Below are 23474 nucleotides of genomic sequence, written 5' to 3'. Positions count from 1 at the left end.
GTGCAGGTGTGACATATCTCAACAGAATCTTGCTACTTGATCTGTTGTGAAGTATTTGGTTGCCAGTAGCTGATCAAGTATCACCTGCCCCGTGTCTGTTGTCCTGAACATTAGTTCAGTGAGGTGATGACTTGCATATAATCAGTGGTTAATGTCGTGACAGGCTATTGGTAGTTTTTTAAATTAGAGAATTTGTCCTGATGAAGACATCAGTTTTCATTGAGGGTGCCCACTAACTGTGTTAATCGACTTAAATCCCCAAAATTATCAGGAGGGTTCCAGACACTGTTGAAAACCCTCCTGGAGCTGTTTTACCTGTGCCCAGAGCATTTAGGGACAACTATTACTTGTGTCCTCAAGTAATTGTGACTCACAATAGGTGTATATACATGTAGAACTTGATTAGCAGATTCCATTAGTTTCTGTCTCTGTGATTGATTTTCTGCAGACTGAGATCTCTAGTATTTGAAAGTCCTCATTCTCTACCTGCTGTGGTAGAGAATGAGGGAGGATTCATGTGTTGCCTTAGCGGTTTTGGTAGCAGCATACCCTGTGCTAAGGTTTTTTTCCACGTACTTGTGTCAGGACACTTAAAGGATATTATTAACTTCAATTTCTCTCAATCATGGTATTTTGTAAAGATTGATTTAGAAGTATCCCAGTTATATCATAGATGTTTGAATAAAAGTGAAAAAAGGTTATTTGTTTGTATCAGTTGTATTATGTTCTTCCTGTCAATTATCACGTGATGAGTGGAGTTCCTTTTATTATAATATTCCACGGAAATCTTCTTTTTCCGCATACACATGTACATGTCACAAATACCTGTCCATCCTTTTCCATAAATCATTCTTAGGTGAAGATCAGGGTGTTTTTATTTGAATACAGGGTGGCACAAAATTATGGGTCAATGATAATAGTTAAGAATCTGTCTTTGTGGTATTTTTTATAGCTGAGCCAAAAAAGGAAGTGATTACAAGAGGTTCATTATAATAGAAGTAATATTTATAAATGTCGTAAGAAAAATTCCTTAGTTCAAAATATGCATAGACACTGTTGTATAAAAAGTTTATTCAGAATTTTGTTAACTTTGTTATGATTGAAGAACTGAGAATTTTTAAAACACCGTTTATGTTTTTATTCGACATATCTATTTTCGGCTTCGTCAATAAGTATCTTATCAAGTGTCTTTTGCCCTGTAAGAAAGCTCTTGACATCCTTGAGCAAACAAAAGGCGGAGGCGTCTCCACTCTCAGTGCACTGGGTGTAATATCTCCGATTTCCTCAACCATATCTTATTGCCCATCCTTAGGTGAAGTGAATTTACATATCCAAACTGTAAATATGCATACCTATGTGCTGTTAGGTATAAGTCCAAATTGGTGTGGCGTCACTTTCAGTTTCCTGGAACCCATCCTAACAATGTGGATTCAGGCTGGACCAATTGTTTAAAGAATGGGGAGGATTTTTTTGCTTTTGTTTACTTTTATTTTGAACTCGTGATAATATAGATAATGACATGAAAAAAGTTCTTAACATATAAAAGTTTTTCGTCATAGTTTAAGGAAGCTGATGATGTAAGAAAGGAACATTTGTAAGTTTTTTAGCATCATATAAATTTACTGATGACAAAAAATATATCCTCAATTTTTTTTTTAATTTGTGATGAAATAGATGATGACATGGAAAAGATTTTCACCCTATTAAAAATTTTTTTTAAATCCATGATAAAATAGATGATGACGTGAAAAGGATTCTTAATACTTAAAGGTTTTTTGTCATAGTTGAAGGTATGATGATGATGATGTAAAAATATAACATTTAAAAGTTTAGAGTTGTCATAATAATTAGCTGATGACAGAAATAGTATAAGTCAATAAGAAAAAGTACATTAGTTAAGAATAATAAAAATGTTTATTAACTATTTGATTTTTATTTAATATTTTTGCTTATTTCAAATTAGCAGATTACTTTAAAAGTTTAGTGACTTGATAAATTGATGGCATTTTTCTAACTGAAATTTGATCCTGTCCATACTAGTAATGTAAAATATTAAATTAAAATCTTGCACGTCTCTACTTGCTGTGAATTACATGGTACAGCTAATGCAATATCAAGCCATCAGCCCCCCCCCCCCCCCCCCAAACATCTTCACAGCCACCTGCACATACACACAAAGCACTAGAGACCACTCAAATTGTCTAAGTTATTCAGACTTTAACTATTCCCTTTCTTGTTTATTTCTCCCAAAGACACTGATAAATGATATTTATGGTTTATCTAAGCAGATCAATCTACCTAATCTGCAAATTATTTTTTATTGCTATTGATTCTGTAAGGTTGCATTTTGCTTAGAGAAGTGCACTGGGACTGATATTTTACTGCGTGTACTGTAACTTTGTGATTTGATGAAGACAAACTATCAGTGGAACTTATTCACAGAAGGGATAAGATTGCCTCTTGATTAGTTTGACTGGTAACTAGATGCTGCATATTCTTGGGTTACATAAGCCGTTTAAGGTTTTACTATAGACCTGGAATAAGGTGACAGTGGCACGTCTGTGACTGTCACCATAAACTTAATGATGGGTTGTTTGGCTAGCTGTCAGATACCCTGGTCAGCAACCACGGATGTAAAGGAGTAAGTATAGCAGAGACATGTCATCTTGGGATTTACAGAAGTAGTTTCATCTCATCTCATCTTATTCAATCTCATTCATATAAAGCTTATCTATGGTTCAGCATGGTACTTCGTATTCTATGTTGTACTTGAGGAAGTCATTTATGTATATATGATTTGTATCTGAGTATCTAATCCAACTGATGCTTTGGAAGTTTGATATTTTCCTCTCTATATTCGGTATAGCTGCAAGGCAAGTCTAACCTGTTCGTCTGTGCCAAGATGTTTTGTCTGTTAAAAGGTTTGTACTTGTCCAAGTGTGAGTGTTTATCATTGGGGTAAGGCACAGGTGAGTGCATATGAGCTCCTGTGTTTAACGCCTTACCCCAGGCAACATGGCTGTGAGGTACAGGTACAGGTAGTGCTTGCGCGGTGCAGGCACTGGCTCTCCACTTTGTTTACATTAGTTTTTCAAGTTGTATGAACAACGTGCCTTCCAGACAATTGATCAAACAATTGTAATCAATTTTGAACCAGTGCTCGGAGAACTACATGCTGTGGACCCAACAGGTCAATTGCAATACCCACTGCTAAACAGGAGCCTTTGTATAGGTAGTGCATTTTGATTGAAGTAGAGGGTTTTTTAAAAATCCAGTGTGAATGTGCCCAGTGTTTATTGGCAAGGGATGATGTTTTAAATTTATCACTGCTAGTACTTCCTGTGATTGTTAGAGCAGAAGGTGGTTCCAAGTTGGCAACCGCTGGGTTCTGTTTGGCAGTAATTTCACTTGTTTGTACAGTTTAACATCAAGTTTTGCTTTTGAAGACTGTGGTGAATCTAGTCATTGAAGACTTGGGGTCTCTGTTTTGGTAGGACATCTGGCAATTTGCAGTATTTTAAAAACATTTATTCACTGGCTTTATTTTTATACATGTACTGTAGTAACATGTTTTTTTTCAGTGATCAGATGAGGATGTAAATCCTCACTTGGCAAACTTTGATGTGTGACTTGGAGATAAGCTTCTGTAATGGGTTTTTGCTATAACTTTTGCTTGATACCAATTGATATAAATTTCCAGTTGTACTTTTCTTCTTCTTGTAACTAATGTTTAACCATTTTGTATTACAGAGATGAACTGCCATGTAAGCTGGTCTTGCCCAAGGTTCTCAGTGCTGCCACCACTCATCAGGAGCTGGCCTCCCTGGCTCTACTAGGCCAAGGTATATATGCGTGTGTGTGCATATGTCTGTGCGTGCACATGTATTGGAGAGCTGAATGTATAATGTGTACGAAATATTGAGGTGTTTCTGCTGGCACTGCAGTCAAACCTGCATGTCTCACATTGGCCATGTCAGCCATGAACAAGCCTGTTATCCATTCTCCTCTCATCCTATACCTCTCTCCTGGCTTAGAGCTTCATTCATGAAATCAAGCTATAGTGTTTCAAAAAATGGAAAGGGATATAGTTGGAGGTTTGAGGGGAGTGACTTTGACTTCAATTCCTGTATGGATTTTGGATTTGTAAATGGGGGAGGGATTGGGCTGGTTTGAAGCATCTGGCCTGTAGGAATAGGGTAGGAATGGGGAGGGGGAGAATGAGCGAGACCAAAGAAACTGGATTCTTCTATATTGATAGAGCAGGGTGTCTGCTTTTTTCATTATCACATAAACGGATTAAATATAGATATGTATGGTGATTTATAAAATTGCTGCAGATGGGGGTTATGAAACCTTTTTTTTTTTGTCTTTGTGAGAGAAGTGCAATATCCAGAATGTGTTTAGTGTCTGGGTTGGTTTCCATGCCCTCAAGCTTGTCCCAGTGGGAAGCTGTCAGCTTTAACAATACATGGAATTACCCCAGCACATGATTACTTTATCAATCAAACAGGACCACTTATCTCAGGGGATGCATAGAAGATATAGTTAACATTGAGTCATGTTTTTTAATTATTGTTAATGCAGTTTTCCCTGGAGAGAGTGCATAGAGTGAGGTATATCTGTGTGCCATTGTTATGCCAGTTTGTGGAGGAGATTGCATTGGAAATTATTACACACAGTTACCATTGTCTGGATTAAACTGGAGGGCAAATTTTTATCTTTTGCCCCCTTTTAAGCCTAAAGTACTTTTAATATTGCTAGTAGTTCATATTATTTTAGCTAACATTATTTTAATAGTGCTACTTTATAAGTAAGTCTTATTCCTTCTTTCAACTCAGGTTAGTACAAAGTATGGTTTTTCTTTTTTTTACAGATTTTTGGAGCTCTTCTCTTCATTGGACCAAATCAGCAACTTCCAGTAGTAGTGGTAGCAGTGGAAATAGTGGAAATAGGGGACAGATTCCACATAGAAGCAGCCCTGTGGACATAGTGAAGAAGGTGGACAGTCCAGTGCATTTAGAACCTAATCTGAAAAAAGGTGAAACTGGAGTTTCTGAACTAGTCCCACGCCAGCCATGTAGAATGGTGCAGAGGAGTTCAAGCAGCGGAAGCAAAAAGAAGACACCCAAATTAATACGCTCATCACAAAAACAGAACTCTAAGGTGTCAAAACGTGTCAGTGGATTTACTTTTGAATCATTTAGCCCCACAGGCTCAGCAGGATCAGTGAAGAGCTTACAACAGTCAAGCTTGCAACAGCCAAAGCCATGTTTCATTAGCACTGCTTCAATTCAGTTGTCCAGCGATGGGACTCTACCTGGGCAGAATGTTGTGACCACGACTGGGCCTTCTTTTAGTGCAACCACCACTACACAGAGCTCTTCTACACAGGAACAACAAAGTCAGCCATCAATATCATCAGATGCAAAACAGTCCCTGCTTACAGCATCAACGGTGACCACAACTACAACAACGTCAACGACTGTTACCTATGCGGTGCCACAGAAAGCAAAAGTATGCACAAAAACTGTCAGTCAATACCAGTCACAGGTTGCCTCAGAAAGTGTGAATAAAAATCTGGTGCATGCTCCAGTTGCATATAAGTCTACTGGAATAGAGCAAGTGAGGACTCCAGACACACCATATTATAGGAGTAACCTTTCAGATCGCCTGAGCGATTATGAGGATCTTTGGACTCCAGAGTCGCCAGCCAGAAAAAGAGACAAATCCCTTAAAAGCAAACTTCAGTCAAACAAAATCAAGGGTGCTATTACTACCACTAGTGCATCAAGTCAATCCCAAAGTGCTGTGCATCAATCCCAGAATATTGTAAGTCAATCCCATAATTCTCAGGATCATATTCCACACTCACGACCTGTTTCGAATGTTGGATTTGTGAACCCATCTTTTCGAAATCTGACAACTCAGCAGAAAGCCCAGAACACTGTGACTGTAAATTCTACGTTTTCTGCAGTTACATCCCAAGTTACGACAGCTGTGACATCTCTTCTTCAAAGTAAAGAAAGTTACAGGTCAGAAATCACTATAGGAGTCAATAAGAAGACTTCAGAACCAGTGGTGTTCACGTTTGATGTCAATCAGCAACAAAAGCTGCGTCCTCCACCAGTTTTTGTCCCACCACCACCTCCACCAGTGTCAACAATAACTGTCCATGGCAGTTCAAATACAAACTCATCCTCACAGCAATCAGCTTCTAAAGTTAGAATTCAATTTAGAAAAACTTCCACTGGTTTAAAGACTGAATCTGCTCAGGCTGTGTACAATCCTAGTCCCATATATGCTGAGCCATTTGACAGTTTAATGGCCAACCTGCATACGGCAGTGGAAGAGCTCAAGACTGTGTCTAATACACAGTCTGCACAGGTAAATGAAGAGACACAGACATCGCTCTCTTTGGAGTATGGACAACAGGAGGAAAATTTAGCTTTAATGAACGCTGTGGCAGAAGAGGAGGAGGAACGGGAGAGTATAGCATCCTTTGAGGATGATGATGCTGTTTTTTCTACCAAGCCTGAACCCCAAGACGGTACAGAAGATATGCACGTTCAGTGGACATACCCACGTGCATCCAGTCTCGCCAAGTCCAGCCGAAGTCACACCCAATCCCCGGCAGTTCGCTCACAGTGCCAAACCCCAAGTGCCATAAGTATAGACAGTGTCAGCAAGAAGGACCACATGATGGAGAAACAGCTTTTACAGCAACAATGTGAAAGAGGTGAAGGAGGGGTTGGCATTTCTGAAGGCAGGAGGTCAGTCACCTCTGATGACTTTGTTTTTATAGATGAGGATGACATGAATGGAACAATGGAGAGCACTCACACAGATCACCCATTTCCTTTAGATATCACTTCTCAAAGTTCATCCCTTTCAGACATCACCACAGTGGAGGACATCATAGCTCCAGATCTCAAAGTCAGACCCATTGGGGAACTAACTCTGGAAAACTTGAAACGTATGTCCACCTACGATAATGTCACATTCGATGATATCAAAAACTGTGGTCGCACGGAGAGTACATACTCCGGGACAATATTCTCCAAACCATGGGACAGCAGTCTGTGGGATGATCTGTTAAATCTAGGTTGGACTGCTCACGAGGCTAAATACTCTCTTCCACCAGGTTCTCCTCCACATTTAGACAAGAATGGGGTTAGCGAAGTACAAAGTAGTCAATACAATGAGACGTCCACCTATGATAATGCTTTTTCAAGTGATGGGGAGCATGACCACTCCCACTGGGACACGATAGACCAGCAGTTACTGGACCAAGAGGTGCTGTGTGGACGCATGGAGACTGAGAGCGTGTACTCCTGGAGAAGAATGACCCTTCCCAATGGAGGTGCTGCAGACTCTCCAACAAATCACATCTTCCTGAAACCTATTTCTCTTCAGACAGTAAACCAGCCACACAGGCAGGTCCTTGAGAGACAGCTCTCTAATAAGTCATCTGCTCCAGGGAGTCCTGAACCCACATCACCTAATCTCAAGAGACAGCTCTCTAACAGGTCACAACACAATCAGGCACAACAGCTTGCTCAACTATCGCAATCACAGCCAGGGACATCCAGGAAGCCCCAGTCATTTCGATCAAAGTTATCTAGTGGTCCAACATCATTGTCTCAGCCTGGTTCTCCTACAACTCAGTTGCCAGGGACACAATCACCAAGGAAACCACTGACATTGATAGACGGTAAACTGGTAGATGAAAATGGTGTTACCATGGCAACAGATGAACAGGAGGACCATATTTGCAGTGACGAAGATGAAGAGGAAGAAGATGTTCTTCAGATTGAGCCTAGGATGCAAAGCCACAGCATCAGTTCCAGCTTCGGTGAACGTCTTGGGCCATTTCTTTGTAAGTGATATTTTCTATTTTTGTTGCAAAATGCTTTTGTGATAAAGTTTAAAGTGTGTAGCCCGATGTCACAGATTATATCAATATCACACTATTCAACAGGTCTGGATTAAATGAATCTTAAGTTTATTTTGATATCATTCAGCTGCCAAACGTGTGACCAGTATGAGACAAAATAACAGGGATCCAGGGTTGAAGATCAGAGACTATATTTATAGGTATATCCAACGTAAAATATTACTAAATATTAAGAAATCTGAAGAAGGATTCTGGTTGTATAAAAGCAGACATTAAATCTCATTCAATCTGTCTGTAGAAGTTAATGATTTTGTAAAGTTATCTGTCAATAATGCTTGAATGTGTTTTCCATAATTTGATGAGTCAGTAGCATAGATTGAGCTAATAAATTTGTTAAATGACATGTGGATAACTCTTTGTTGCATTTCCCAGCAAAGAGTTTGTTCTTCAGCAAAAGATTGAAAAAGAAAATTTTGTAACTTGGGGTGTGTTTTATTATTCAGGCTTTCCATGGATCATTGCACCACGTTTGGTAGCACAATAGAAAACTTCCTACAGTGCACAAGAGAAAGTAATGAAACTAATCCTAATGTGGTGTTGAGGAATGTAAGTTTTTCTGACATATTTTTTGTTCATATTATTACATTAGTATTTTAAAAACTTTTGAGAATAATTGTTTAATATTTGATGAAGCAGTACATCCAGGATACTATGAGTTATTTTTCGAAAAAAAATTTTTTCAGCTTTGATAAGTACTCCAGAATGCTATATAAAATAGGTTATGAAAAACTTCAAGCATGCAATTCCTGACATTTTTACCACTTTTTAAAGTAAGAAAAATTGACAATTCTGTTTTTATATAAGGTCCGCCAATTTATGAGTGGAATAAAGAATTATCTTGTGAAACATGGAGAGGGAAATTTGGATGACATAATTGAAAAAGAAAGGAAAAAGGTAAGACGTTATTATGAATAAATGCTCTCTGATTTAAGTCAGCTGGTATCTAATGATAAAGATGGGAAAACAAATGCACTTTTAGCTTCAGCATGTGGCATAACAAATATAGTGGTCTGAACTAATAGGTCAAGTAAGAACCAGGTTGTTTAGGTTGTCACAACTACATTGAAATGAAAAGGTCATATTTGAAACCTTTTTTCCTTCAGTTTCTATTGACAAATTTGATATACCTTGAATTTTTCCTTCTGCATTTTATTAACCTCAGATTGTCCTGACAAAAAAAAAAGTAGAACTGCAGCAGTTTTCATTGGCACAATTTGCACAGCATGGTAACTAATTAAAATTCCCTTTATATGTCTCGTGGTCTACAATCCAATCCCATTTACTTCAGCTTGGGCCAGAAGAATTTCTGAACATTGATGCCATCATAGAAGGAGCCCTGAACAGGTGTATTGTAAGACCTCTGAAACAACACATCTACAAGCTCTTTGTAAACGAGTACACCAGAAATGGCAGCATTCGACTCCTCTCTGACAACATCAAATATGCATCCACCAAGACTTCTCAGGAACTTGGAGTCAGGGTAAGTACACAGGGGTATTAAGACTCTAAAGTACATTTGAGTCAAGTAAATCCAAGTTTAACCACATTATAGTACAAATGAGTCTATGAGAAAGCTTATGGTATCCAAATTAAATTCCCTGTTTAGCTTACTTGAATAAAAATGATATTTGACCTCTATATTACTTAAAGAAACACTTGTTCTCACTTAACAGCCTGAGCTTCAGCCTCCCCAGGGAACCTCTATGGATGTCATCAAGCACTTCTTGCAGAAGATGCAAAAAGCTCATTCTCCACTCAAGAAACTTGAAAACCTCCTGAATGCCACTTCTTCCATATATAACAGTGTAAGTAAACCGTCTGCTGTACACGTGTATTTTTTCTGTAGAGAAAAATATCCTGTGTTTTTTCCTATTACCCTTATGTAATTATGTGCACTGAATTAAAATTATTTATACATGCTTAAAGTGATAATAACTCTTCGTTTCGGCCAAAAAATGAATTTTCCTGGAGTAAACAACAATTTTCCCATACTTACCAATGGTTAATGAATCCATTTTTACATTCAAAGTTAGTCCCTGGTTTTTTTCTAAAAAGTTTGGTTTTTTGTTAAAATCTCTTAAGAGATTTTAACAGAGTATAGCCATCAATGGAGGTCACGTGGTCTAAAGACAAGCTCAGATATCAGAATAATAGCTATAACAGCCGTTTTTGTGGGAAAACAGAACATATTATATTTTTATGAGTCACTCACAATGTTTTTATTGTGAAATACAGATTTCATACGAAGAGTTATTATCCCTTTAACGTTTTTATGTAGTATTTCAAGCAGATAATTATTAATATTTTTCTTCTTATAAATATTTTTCATCTTATTCATTTTTTCTTTTTATTTTCCAGGTGAGGACAGCAACTGGAAGTGGAGGAAGATCAGGCCACCAGGTGGCGCTAGCTGCAGATGGTCAGTACAATACTACGTGCTTTATAGATAATTGAAATTTTGATTTTCGTTTTATAAATTTTTTTTTCATATCCAAGATGGATATTTGAAACAATTAATATTGTAATATTGGGATGAAGAAAGTTTAATTAAAGAAGAGTCAATGCGAATACTTATAAATAATTCAAAACTTTTGCGATTCTTTTTTTGACTGACTTTCTGAGAATTATAAGTTTGCATTAACCTTCTGTTTCAGATTTCTTGCCTATGTTCATTTATGTGTTGGTTCAGTGCGGTATGGTCTCCGCTGAGATAGAAGCAGACTATATGTGGGGTCTCCTCCATCACTCTCTGCTGGCAGGCGAGGGGGGTTACTACCTGACCACTCTCAGCTCGGCTGTCCACGTACTGAAGAACTTGAAGGAAGTACAGGAGATGCCTGTGGGCTCCTGGGGCAGTGATGTAAGTCTAAACCATTGTTTTAGTCCCGAAAGGTTAATTTGACTGTTTATTCCTTGATAGCGCTAAGATTTTTCAGTTTGGGAATGGGAAAATGTGTAAAATATGGATGAGTGCATCGCAACTTATTTATGATATTTATTTAACTTTCACTGTCTGTGATATATGTCCTATTTTAAATATTTATTTTATTTTTTTCTTTTTAGTCTTCCAACATAGCAGACTTCCAAGGTTTCCTTAGGGTTGTGATACCTGATGAAAACAATGGCAGTATCATGAGCAAAATTATGCCTGTCAGACCTAACATGTCCACTAAAGAAGTCCGTAAGTGTCTTCATGGCTGTTGGAAGTAATTGAATGTGTGATTTTCAAATATTTAAATGGCATTTAAAGTATAAAGAGTGATCAAGACCAGAGATGATCACATATTTAAGTGAAGCAATGGATGGAGATAATTGGAAAATGGTGTGGGAGTATCATTGTGCCTTAACAGTTATCAGGTCACAGGAGAATAAACTTGTCCTTTTGGTAACTGTTACACATTTACCAAACCCACCCTGCATTTGGTTTATTTTTTATGCTTATGTATTTTTTTCAGGCTGTATGATTGCTCACAAGTTCAAGGTCACCAACCCCCAGGACTATGGCCTTTACCTTCTTTGTGATGGTCAAGGTGAGTTCAAGGTCAATTTTAAAACTTGTGAAAAAAATTTGAAGATCATTTACTAAAAATATTACTCTTTATAAAACATTGATTCAGAAGTCAAAAATTAGTAAGTGGAAACAAATTTTTGATAAAATGTAGAAATTATATATATATAATTTATTGAGTGACAACTTTGACATAGAAAGTTGTGGAAAGATTCCTATTGTGTAGATTATTTAATCCCTTCAGTTTGCTAAGACACCACTCATCCTGTATTACATATTGAATAAGGATTTCAGTTTGTAAATTGTTTTATTTTGTCCATCCAATCAATTTCATAATTGATTTATAAATTGTTGTCATCATTACAGAAATTCACCTAGGAGACAGTGCATGCCCACAAAACATCAAAGCAGAATTGGTGGCGGAAGAAAAGAAAGGCTCCTTTGCTTATAAAAGGAATGGAGCAAAGATTGCTTGGCCTACATCTTTAATGAACCACCAGTGAATTATCCCCAAGACAGAGAGAGAGAGAGAGAGAGAGAGAGAGGCAGAGCAAGAGAAAAATAAACTTAGTTGCTCAAGTAGAGACTTCAGGAAAACTGTGTAGGATGGAATATATATATAATAGAGAAGACAGATTTACAGGACATCTGTGTCAGGACACAAACTCTCATAGCACTCAATGAAAGACTCTTTTAAAAGAGAGCTTATTATGTACTGTTACTATAGACAGATAATGAAATAGAGAATTGTTAAATTTATTCAGAAAAATCCATTTTTATTGGAAAGGTTTCCAGAAATGATATAAAAATGCTGTATACAGTAACACTTACAACTAAGGTTTGGTACAGGCTTTGCTTGATCGGGTCGGATCGTTTTGAAAAACGATGCAAAGCAAACAAAATGAAATGCCCTCTTGTTGCCAAAGTTGTGAGAAAAGTTCATGTCTTACTTAAGCAATGGAGTTCTCGCGCGTCTTTCAAATGTGTCCAAGTGCAATATTCAAGAGATTCTTACTCGGTGTTTATATGGTGGACAAGCTGCTCTTGCCTTACTGTTACGAGCTTCATTTGAGATTCATATGTTGTAAATGTGGTGTAGATATAGCTTTGATAGGCATTTTCAATTTATCACTCATTCTTTCATTCAACAGAAGGTGCTACTTATTCACTAAAACAGGCTTCATTCACTCAATTTTGATTTGCAATTAGTTTTGGTATGCATGGTGCCATATATTAATTATTGTCTGTTTTGTTTGTTAAGTTTGCTCAATATGATTCTATAACAGAGTTAATTATTTTCATTTCTAACAATTTAAAATATCTTGTTTGTGGAAGTCTATCTATACTTTATGCTGTAATTTAGGATTAATGAAGATTATGTCACATAATTAATAATAATAACTCTTTGAAATGTGGGCCAATTAATGCATCTTGAGATTTGGTAGGCAGATATTTACAGATATTGAGTTTCTAGATGTCAGAACTTTAAAAGTAGCACAGCAATACTGTATACTACTTTAGTATAACTGATTCTTTTAAGTGTTTTGAACAAAGTTGCGATCAGAGCATCCAGTAATGAAATATGATTCGTTTTCGTTCTCAAATTATAGTCAGAATGTTTTACTGAAGTAAACTTTTTTTTTTCAAACACTGCCGTGTTTTCTACCTACAGACCTCCCTGTGTTTTGTGGCGCACGGTAAAGCCAGTCACGTGATCTCAGCAGACGTTCAACTGGAGATGGCCACTATTATACCAATAAGCAAATATATCTTGATATTATTGCAAAGCAATGAAATTTCTAATAAATATGGTTTTATTACAGTTTTCTGGCTTTGATTTATTAGATATGTTTCAATTGAAAGTTGGCATTTCATTGTCTCTCCTCATAGGAAATGGAGTCCAACAGCCATTCCCACTCATTTGTAAAGTGTGGTCGAAGTATAGGCAAAGTTTTATATAGCCTAGAATCTATAAAATGTGTCTCCTATGAATTTTTCCTCGATTTGATTTGATTGTCTGTAATATGATACAACGACAATATGCATTTAGTTCAAAATCGTGACTGAAAAATGGCATAAATCGATATTTCAAGAGAATATGAAGAATGATATTTCTGGCTGTTGTATGACCTTTGGATGTCCTTGATTGTTGCATGCAGCCCCAAAACCATCTTACGTAGTTTTGTTGTTAGCTTTAATTTTAGTGTCTGTAAAACGAAACGATATATTATTTTAACCAGTTTCAGGTAGGCCTACATGTAGTTACTGGGGATTAGTGGCCATCATGGATATTTTTAGCTGCCTAAAGTGACAACTAAGTTAAATCTATGCTGGGGCCCTTTGGGACCCTGCATCAAGAAAAAACTCCTTAAGCAACACAATTTCTCGTGGACTATTAATTCACAAATGTTAAACTAGATTTGATTGAAATGTCCATTACAGTTTTATTGCGTTTTAATGTTCAACTGATTATAAGACTTCAGTAGTTTTCTACCATACTCTGAACCCCCATTTCTTTTTGTTCAATCATAAAAAATGCCCCTTAATTTTCTTACAATTGTGAAAACAGTTCCGCGCAGCATTTATGTGAATTGTTGACATATTATCACGTCCAAACACATTTTGTTTCACGGATAGGAAAGTGAAAACCGTCCACATGTGACTCTGGTTGACAAAATTGAGCTGCCGTTTCCGTACAAGTACCAGTAGTTCGAGTAGTTATCAGTTCATCATACTAGACGTATCACAGGCACGTGATGCAACTTGCATCACGATGTGCCTAGAAGTCTCCGTGCATTTCAGCGGTCTTTCGTGGCTTTTTTAAATATCTTATAAGCCGGCATGTTGGTTTGGCCTTTCTCATTTTTAATGGGAGAGCACTTCTGTTATTTGTCAATCATTTCAAAGAAGAGCAGTTGTCGGCAGGTTAATTTGGACTTTCCGTTCGCTTATCAGATCTCGTGTAGCTCGAGTTCCTCTTCTTAACTGTTTATATTTCTGAGCAACGGCATTTTAACACATCTGTCGTGTTTGACTAGAGATGGATGGAAACGGTATAATGTAAAGCAGACATGTTTGGTTTTCGTATGCATTCTCAGAAACAGCGAAGCAGACGATGCAATTCCACGCAATAGCGGGTGTTTTTTCACGTTTTCTGGTTATCACTCTAAGTTTCGCTACAGTCATTCCGTTCGGAAGAGTCATCAGTCAGTTGGGAGACAATTGTATCTTATTTGCAAGACCTGAACTTCTCTCTGCTAACGGGTCGGCCATCGTTGGACTGGAAAAAACAAAATGGGGATCCATGAGTTGGTGCGAATACTGCACATACGCCATCATCTTCGACATCATCGTTTCTGTCATCAGCTGCTGGTTCATTTTTGTCTTCTTTAGGCGTGGTGACTATAACAGGTGAGTCGATTATTCCTTTTACATCTTTCACTTATTTCTCTCCCTTCTTTATTTTAATTTTTTCTTTTGCTTTAAAATACGAGCGGAGTGCCCTGCCGCCCGTTGGGTGACTATTGCTTACACTGCTGCCATCTGTCTTAGGAAAACAACCCTCTTCTGTGATTTGAAGATTTTTCATGATGTACAAGGGTTAATTGAATATTGGAGAAAGTACAGTTTCGAAAGGGGATGTTTTAAGGGACATAATGGCATAATCTATATGAATATTTTGTAGGGGTGCGGCTCGATACGTTAATGAGTATCAAGGCCAATTCTCTTAACTGGCATCTTAACCGGATGGAAAAGCATAGACATCATTAGGTAAAAGGAGCGTAAAACATCAGTAAGAGAAAAAAAGATGATTCATGAGGTCTGGGGTGTACATCGCTGAGCTGATGATCTTGTACACTGTTCTTGCGCTTTCTAAAGGTCTTATTACCTGCAGCGGCTACGTATGCTATTTAAAAACGTGTTCTCGAGGCACCTGCTTCCTAAAACTTACAAATAATCTTGTACAAGGTAGAGAGCAGTACAAACCTAAAATACTACCTGAGGTCTTTTTACGTCTATTTAATTTACAGATTGGCTGTACATCTGTTCTTCTCTACTGTGGAAAAAGCCAGAATAATTGAAGAGTCTATCCTTATTGATTTACACGAAAGTTCAGTTTCATGCTAGCCTTTTTCAGATCAGGATTTATGTATGAAAAGAGCGTGTTCCCAAGGCGGCTAGACTTGCAATCTTAAAGTATTTAAGAATTGGTATTTAATCTATATAAATCTGATCAATGCATCTTTGGTGTTACAAGTATCCTACTACTAAAGGATGTAGGAGGCCAATGTAAATTCCAATCGATTGTCCGTTAATGTTGCTGACAATATTATTTCTAAGGACATCAATCGAACATCGATTTACCAGTCCCACAAAATCAACAAACAGAAGTAAATAACCATCTCAAATTATTATTTTATCACATTACACATGTTCAGGGGCGGATTTAGGCCGTCTTCTGGGTCTTCCAGAAGACGGTCAGATTTTCAAGTTTACATTGACGGGTATCCAATTTTTAATGTTGGAAGACGGTCAAAATTGGAGGATGAATCAACAAAGATAATTTGGAAGACTGTCAGTATATAGCTCTGGATCCGCCCCTGATGTTATTATTCTACTGTCCAACAGTCTGTATTTTATTTTTTATTTTATGAATGCGTCAAATTTGACCTAAAATCCAACCTCTCTAGTGCTTTTTCTCCTGTTAATGTGTCAATTTCATCGGTGACACTGCAAGACTGAAAAACAAAACAAAGAAAGATAAGCGCCGCATTCAGATTGCTTTGTCTTTCTCAGTTTAAATTACCTTCACAGTTACCGACGTCACAATATTCAACTAAGTTCATAATTATCTAGACTTCTTAAAATAAGAATATATTCATTCATGCTTCTTCTCCAGCCACAAGGTTTGTCTGACCGTTCCTATGCTGATCCTAGAGGTTTGTCTGTTCGGGTTCTCGCTGGCGGCGGCCGTAGTCAGAGAAGTAGGATTCCGTGCTTGGTGTAATACACTGCAGACCGAACTAGGGTGAGTAGTAGACGCGCGCGAGTGTTGAAAGAGAGAGAGAGAGAGTTGCTACAAGATTCGCCTTTTCATAGTGTTTCTTTGTACATACACTGTCTAATATTAAAAAAAGTCCCATTTAGGTATTTTCGCGCGAAAGCCCCTAAAGCCCCCTTTTAAATGTATTTCCCAAGATGCGTTAAACGCTCATATCACCCGTCACATTATTTAGCATGATCTGTGAAGAACCCCCTTCCCTGACTCGTGAATGTGGCTTCTTATTCTTCGTCCTTCGTGAAAAAAACTCATTGCGCCTAGGCCAACTGTAGCCCTTTTCAAATGATGGATTAAGTTTGAATAAGCCCTCTCCTATTCTCTAAGGCTCTACTACTTTATATTGATGCTCTCTGTTTATTTGATGTCTTGTTTCTGTACAGAAAAATTGGTCTTGATTCCTCGGTTAAGCTTCATCTTGGGTTTGGAACCTCTGCTTGAGATAAGACATGAATTTGGACCTCTGACTGAGATTCTCTCGTTATCTTGTCAAGATCACTTTTACTTTTTTCTCTGTTTTATCCTCTCTACATGCTTGCTGCTTTCAGCGTGATATATGGATTTAAGTCATACTTATACATATGAGGTAGGCCCCCTTTCCAAACTTTGCCTTTGCAGAAAAAAAGGGGGAGCGTTTTCTAAGGCCAAAAAAATGTTGCAAATTTCCAAAAATAGTTTGCCAAGCAGTGTAAAACAGGGGAAGATATGCTTCATTTCATCTAGAAATTCTGGATACGCTAGAGCCAGAAACGGACAACAGTTGTCGATATTCTCCGTGTCATAGGCATTAGGGTGCTTTACCAGAGATTAAGATTTAGATCGACCTAACTCCCTGGGGGTTCACGTTAAATTGCAGTCAGCCGAGCGGGCACCATAGTTAATTACCCCCTTACAGCTTTTAGTAGGCGGGACAGACGCTTAAGCCGGTCAAGCTGACAGTAATCTAGTGAGACTCCCCACAGTGATAGATCGATCTAAAAATCTATGGAAATGGGGTGTTACACAGAGTTTAAAGGGTGAAAATGATAGAGCGACAGATAACTGTTTATCGGTTGTCTATTCCCAGATGGATAATTGGACGCTCCCAATATTGACCATAATTTCAGGCTATTATTGCCCCTTTGGTCGTCACTGTATCCCTTTTCTCGAGTTTGATAATGACCCTGCCTAGACTCTGACCCATTAGCTATATAATTCGTCAGTCATGTTAGTATACACATCCAGTGACTGATTCCAGTATTTCGCTATATAATGATGTTTGTCTCAGGACATGGCAAACAATCTTTGTGCTGCCTTGTTTCAGCTTAAATCTAAAATTCCCTCCAAGCAATATCTATTTATGACAGATTTTCCTGGAGGGAACTGTACTGTATCTTTTAAATAATTCTAATAACTACATTATGTTTAATTTCATTCAAATTTGAAGAAAACACAATGAGAGCACAAAACATTGTACAGTTGTCCCTCACAGCTGTAGCAATATTTTTCAGAAGTGAAAATATGGCTAGATTTTTTACAACAGTGTCTAATACCTACTAGTACATTTGTGTGGCTGTGACGGAAATTATTCTTTTCTGTTTCAAACGTTTTTAAAAATAAATAGCTAGAAATGGTACGGTGAGAGAACATTGAGACATTTAAGACATTTTATTCTATATAAACCGGGGAATACATAATGACATGATTGTTTTCTTTTTCTGTTTGACATACTCAAACCCGTAGCCAGCAATTTCAAAGGGGGGGGGGGGTCTTTTTCTGAATAAGTGCATGGACCTTTTAATATGAAACCTTCATGTGTCTTGATAACGTTTTACTCAGAGGGGACCTTTATCCGGCAAAAAAGGGGGTTCTTTCGACCCCCCCCCCTTTAACCCCCCTGGCTACGGGCCTACATACCTCCAGCCAAACTTTTCACTGCCTGCATAATCTTTACCGCATTTTTTCACGCTTTCGTCGCTGTCGCCGTCGCCGTCGCCGTGCACTTTAACCGTAAACACGATAAGTGAAAAACCGTTTTACCTTTTGGCTTGAAAGTTACAGAACTGATGAATATTCATAATACGCAGGTCAAGTTCGAAAATCAGCATGATCGGGTCATTTTTAGGGAAGTTATGCTTTTTTTTCACTTTTTTCAGCATATATGCAACACCGTAAACACGATAAGTGGAAAACGGTTTTACCTTTTGGTTTGAAACTTACAGAACTGATGAGTATTTATAATACGCAAGTCAAGTTCAAAAATCAGCATGATAGAGCCACTTTTATGGAAGTTAAGCTGTTTTTTCATTTTTTTCAGCATATATGCAACACTGATAACACAATATAAGAATGTTAATAGTCTCATTATTGAACTAATAAGATACGTAAAAGTGTTTGTTTGACATTTCCTGCATCTTTACAACATTGTCAGTTGATTATGTAAAAATGATGGTAAATTTGTTATCGTGTATTGTGTAATGAAGTGTCAAAAATGGAAATAAACACATATCATTGCAGTTTGTCAGATTCAATCATCCACTATGTTCAGAATCTCAGAATGGAGAAAATTGGACATTTAACACTGTTCTATTGATATTTTTCACATCTCATCAATTTTCTTAGTTGGTCATATAAAAATGGCAGTAAACTGTTAATTTTGTTTTATGTTAAAAAAAGTGTTAAAAATGGAAATAAACCCATTTCAGAAAAGTGCTGTCTTGTTTACATTTTGGCATTTTCAAGATGTGACTTTGAAGTTCCATGGTCCTGAAGACCTTTGCTAGTCACATTTTCTGAATATCCATGATACAATTATTTTATTATTAAAAATTGATGGTCATTATGCTGTTAAACATTATGTAATGTTGCATCAAAATAGAAGAAAACACAATTTGGTGTTGCTGCCATGATGACCATTATGGGAAAACCATGTTACTTATGACTGTCAAACTTTCAAAAAAGAAACACAGGACTAAAATGCAGCCTGAGTTGGAAAAGCAGTCTAATTAGCTTCTTTTTCTGGAAGATATACATTTTAGTGAAATATTCATTATTATCTTTTTGGCATATTCATTGTGGGACTCAGAACTCCCATGGACATGAAGCCAAATGGTAATCAATTTTTCTACATGTCCTTGCTATTTATAGTCAATAATCAAAAATTGGTGATAATTATTCTATAATTTATTATGTAATGTTACATCAAAATTGACAAAAATCTTTTTGCACTGCTACTGCAAACATTATGAAAAGAAAACTGTGTTACTTATTATTATTTTTATCATATGATTTTTAGGATTGGCATGCAGTTCAAATTAGAAAGCCAGGTCAATTGGTCAATTCTTTTATTATTGAATTTATGCAATTTTGTGTGAAATTTTCATTTTTCTCATTCTGGCACTTTCAAAGTATAAACTTGAACTCTGATGGGCGTGAAGCCTTATGCTTTTACTTTCATCGGTGTTACCTGTTGTGCATAATTTAAATTTGATGTTGACTGTGCAGTTAAACATAATGTATTATTGCATCAGAATTGGTAGTCTCCTATTTTGTGCATTATTGTTTTGTGCTTTTCTTAAGGTGTGACTTATGAGCCTGAAGACCTTTGAGAGGGTCAGTCTGTAAATTTCCCTTGGGTATCACTAGGTTAATTTTAGAGTTATAAAGTCATTTGCCTAATTAATAGGCCATTAAATGAGATTACATAAAGCACACTTGTTGATATATTCCCTGTAAACTCCCAAAGGTTAAGCTCTCTGCTAGATTAATAATAAGGAAACAGTGATGATTATACTGTTAATTTTTTTTTAATATTGCAAATAAGTTTTTAATATATATATATATCAAACTCAAAGATTAAAAGTTTGAATAGCAGCTTCATTGGAATTATATTACCTCTGCCAAGGAGGTTATGTTTTCACCCCTGTTTGTATGTCATCAACATAACTCAAAAAGTTATGGACCAATTTTGATGAAATTTTCAGGAACTGTCAGAAGTGGGTCGAGGAGGACAATGGTTAGTTTTTAGTGGTGGTTCGGATCAATAATCTATCAATAATCAATAATAATAAAAAATTGCTGCCTTGGCAGAGGTCTGCACTCTCAGAGTGCTTTTCTAGTTATGTTATGTTTTCCTTATTAATTTTTTCTCAAACACTGGCATTTTCTCAAACACTCCAAGTCGCCTGAGACTCTGCACATTTTCTGTATTTCCACATAAGCAGTTGTATTGGTTTTTATGTCTTTAAACATTATGTAATATTATTTTATGCACTGTCATCATTTTTCAAATATTGGGACTTTCATCATGTGAATTTGAACTCTTATGGTCCTGAAACTGTAATCTTATTGAAGGGATGGATTGAGACCATCTTCCGGGTCTTCCGGAAGACGGTCAGGTTTTTAAGTTTATATTGACCGATATCTATTTTTTTTCTGTTGGAAGACCATCAAAATGGAGGATGGATCAACATAGATACTTTGGAATACTGTCAGAAAATATCTCTGAGTCCGCTCCTGTTATTGACCATGTTACCTGTTGTGCATGATTAAAATTCAGTGTTGACTAACAGTGCTATTATAAGCATTATTTACTATTGCATCAAAATTGACAAAATGACCTATTTTGCATCTTTATTTTGTTTTTTGTCTGTACATTTGACAGCTTTGCTGCCTTGTTTAAAGTTATACATCTAAGCCCCTCCTCTAAAATGAATAAAGTGCCATGTGCAGATTTAATTACATGTAAATAGTCGTACGTGTAATTATCTTTTATGTATTTTCTTCATCATCAACGTGTTTGCTTTTCGTCACACGAAGCGCTTCTAATTTACACATCTGTTCGTTAAAAAGTTGTGTGTGTGTGTGTGTGTGTGTGTGTGTGCGTGCGCGCGCTCGCACGCGCGTCATACAACACTTGTTTTATACAATGTGCCTATATACCATATCGCACTCGAGAGCATTTCATTTTACACGCGCACGCAAGCGTGAAAACATACATATAATACGCATTTACAGTTTATCACACTGTCGTCATGAAGATTGTATAAAGTATAGCTTTTTTCTTTGCAGTTGGGCACACTGTAATGAACATTCTGTGGTGTTAGAGTCGGATCCAAAGAGGGAGAAAATTATATTTGTACCAATGCACATATCAGTTGTAAGTAAATATTCGTATATAATCGTTGCTGTTTAGACCATGTGATGTATCGATATTGACGTTTTAAATAATCTACTCGATGTTTCACGTCACAACTTATTTTTGACGTCAAAACTGACTTTTTAGATGAGTAATGATGTTTTATATGTCGAATGTTTTGAAATAATATTATCATATGTGATAGAAAAACAATGTAGATCACGAAAAACGAACTTTTTTGTATTTTCAATATTTGCACCTTTTGTTTCTTTTGTTATAGCAATCACTGATATACACCTACAGAGATGTCACAGAATTGAAATAAAGCCTTGTGTTGCGTGACCCCCGTCAGTGACGCAGTCTAAAGTTATTTACTTAATTTTGATGTTTTTTAATTTTCAGATTTGTAATTGGTGTCTCTGCGTCGTAGTGTTTTTTCAGCTAATAGCCACAGTTGTGGCGTGTGTTCAAGTGAACAAGGTACCGGACTCCAAACAGTTAAATAACAGTGGAACGTCCTTGCTCCCCGAAAGTAAAACCAAACCACCTATGAGGCATGTGAAGCGGGGTGAAGAGCGACAGGCGGAACAGAACGAACCGCAGTTCTCTAAAACCACCTCAGCTGCGGAGGCTGACAGGACTCATAATCCTGAAGGAGAGAAAACCGCTATAAATACACAAGGCACTACTGCTTGAAATTTAAAGATATGTGGTAACTGAATATTTAAAAAAAACGCACGTGGCAGTTTTGATGTCAGACTTACATTTTGGTATGAGGATCTCTACAAATCTCTACAATCCAAATAGATATGTAAAAAGAATATGTAAACAATCTATAGTCAAGTGCCTGTACAATGGGTACATATTAGGGAGAAATGCACCGAATGTTAGTGGATGTGGGAGGAGCGTTCAATTCGTGCGTCATTACTAGTACTGAAATCATTAGTTTTTTTTTTTTTTTTTTTTTTTTTGGGGGGGGGGGGAGAGGGGTGTTGGTTATTAAGATAATTTAAAAAACCGAAAAAAAGTTTTTTCTGTGAAATCTTGAGCAAGGAAATAATACTTTCTTTCTTTCTTCTTTTTCTTTCTTTCTTTCTTTCTTTTCCTTTCTTTCTTTATTTCTTTCTTTCTTTTGCATAGAGGCAGACCTTGGCAAAACACATAAGCATCTTTTCTATCCCCATTTCGCCAGAAACAAATCATCTTAGTTTTCTATAAATAAAAATTCAATTATCTTGTTAACATACAATCATAATATACATATAATCAATCATGTCAAAGGGATACAGGACAACAACGAAAAATCTAATATATCCTCAGTGATAACAGCACAGTCTCCAAAAGTGAATGTTCTAAGTTCTTTACACTGACGTATGTATTGAAAGTTCACCGTCAAATATTGTCCCTACAATTCATTCTCCAAGCGTTACAAGCCCGGTGTTGGGGACTTACGTAAGTGTTTAGAAAACTATGTAACATTAAAAAAAAACAAATCTTAATGTAACTGAACATGCATTTTGTGCTAGAAGTAGCAAAATTTTATTAAATTTTATTAACTTTCGGGTCTGAGCATATCAGATCAGCATATGGGAAAAATGTCCCTCTACCACGGCGACAAATTGATTTTTCACTAAATATTCACAGATTTGTCTTTAGATAAACAGACAGTCATTTGATTATCTGGCTTTTTGAAATTTGCCTATATCTGCCACCCTGTATTTGATTTGTAGGAAAATGAATAAACATATTAACATACTTAACGTTGTCCTATGATTATTAAAAGAATTCCACTGCTCGGATGACCAAGTGTTAGATCTTATCACTTATTAACGGGCAG

The 23474-nt window shown here is 36.8% G+C and overlaps 2 protein-coding genes across 8 annotated transcripts in view; both read left to right on the top strand.

Moving 5' to 3' along the window:
• The window catches only part of LOC106156692 (uncharacterized), a 56842-nt gene extending 43558 nt beyond the window's left edge, over positions 1–13284 (top strand). For all 7 annotated transcript variants that reach the window (XM_087004112.1, XM_087004111.1, XM_087004113.1 and 4 more), the window contains 12 exons: positions 3751–3842; positions 4874–7876; positions 8022–8094; positions 8398–8500; positions 8759–8848; positions 9243–9434; positions 9628–9759; positions 10313–10373; positions 10609–10814; positions 11018–11135; positions 11410–11484; positions 11829–13284. In XM_087004112.1, the coding sequence (XP_086860238.1) occupies positions 3751–3842; positions 4874–7876; positions 8022–8094; positions 8398–8500; positions 8759–8848; positions 9243–9434; positions 9628–9759; positions 10313–10373; positions 10609–10814; positions 11018–11135; positions 11410–11484; positions 11829–11965 (4282 nt within the window). In that variant the 3' untranslated portion in view covers positions 11966–13284. The remainder of the gene's footprint in view (positions 1–3750; positions 3843–4873; positions 7877–8021; positions 8095–8397; positions 8501–8758; positions 8849–9242; positions 9435–9627; positions 9760–10312; positions 10374–10608; positions 10815–11017; positions 11136–11409; positions 11485–11828) is intronic.
• A 708-nt stretch (positions 13285–13992) lies between these two features.
• LOC106156686 (uncharacterized) lies at positions 13993–22583 on the top strand. The gene is made up of 4 exons (XM_013532058.2): positions 13993–14873; positions 16363–16491; positions 21571–21658; positions 22040–22583. The coding sequence occupies exons 1-4, from the start codon at positions 14578–14580 to the stop codon at positions 22331–22333; spliced, it is 807 nt and encodes a 268-aa protein (XP_013387512.2). The 5' UTR covers positions 13993–14577; the 3' UTR covers positions 22334–22583.
• The last annotated feature ends 891 nt before the right edge of the window (positions 22584–23474 follow it).

The sequence above is a fragment of the Lingula anatina genome, chromosome 2 (genome assembly GCF_051362555.1).
Source record: "Lingula anatina isolate TDL-2025a chromosome 2, LinAna3.0, whole genome shotgun sequence".
Lineage (NCBI taxonomy): Eukaryota > Metazoa > Brachiopoda > Lingulata > Lingulida > Lingulidae > Lingula > Lingula anatina.
Note: the sequence above shows the minus strand (reverse complement) of the source record. Positions and strands in the feature narration are given on the sequence as shown.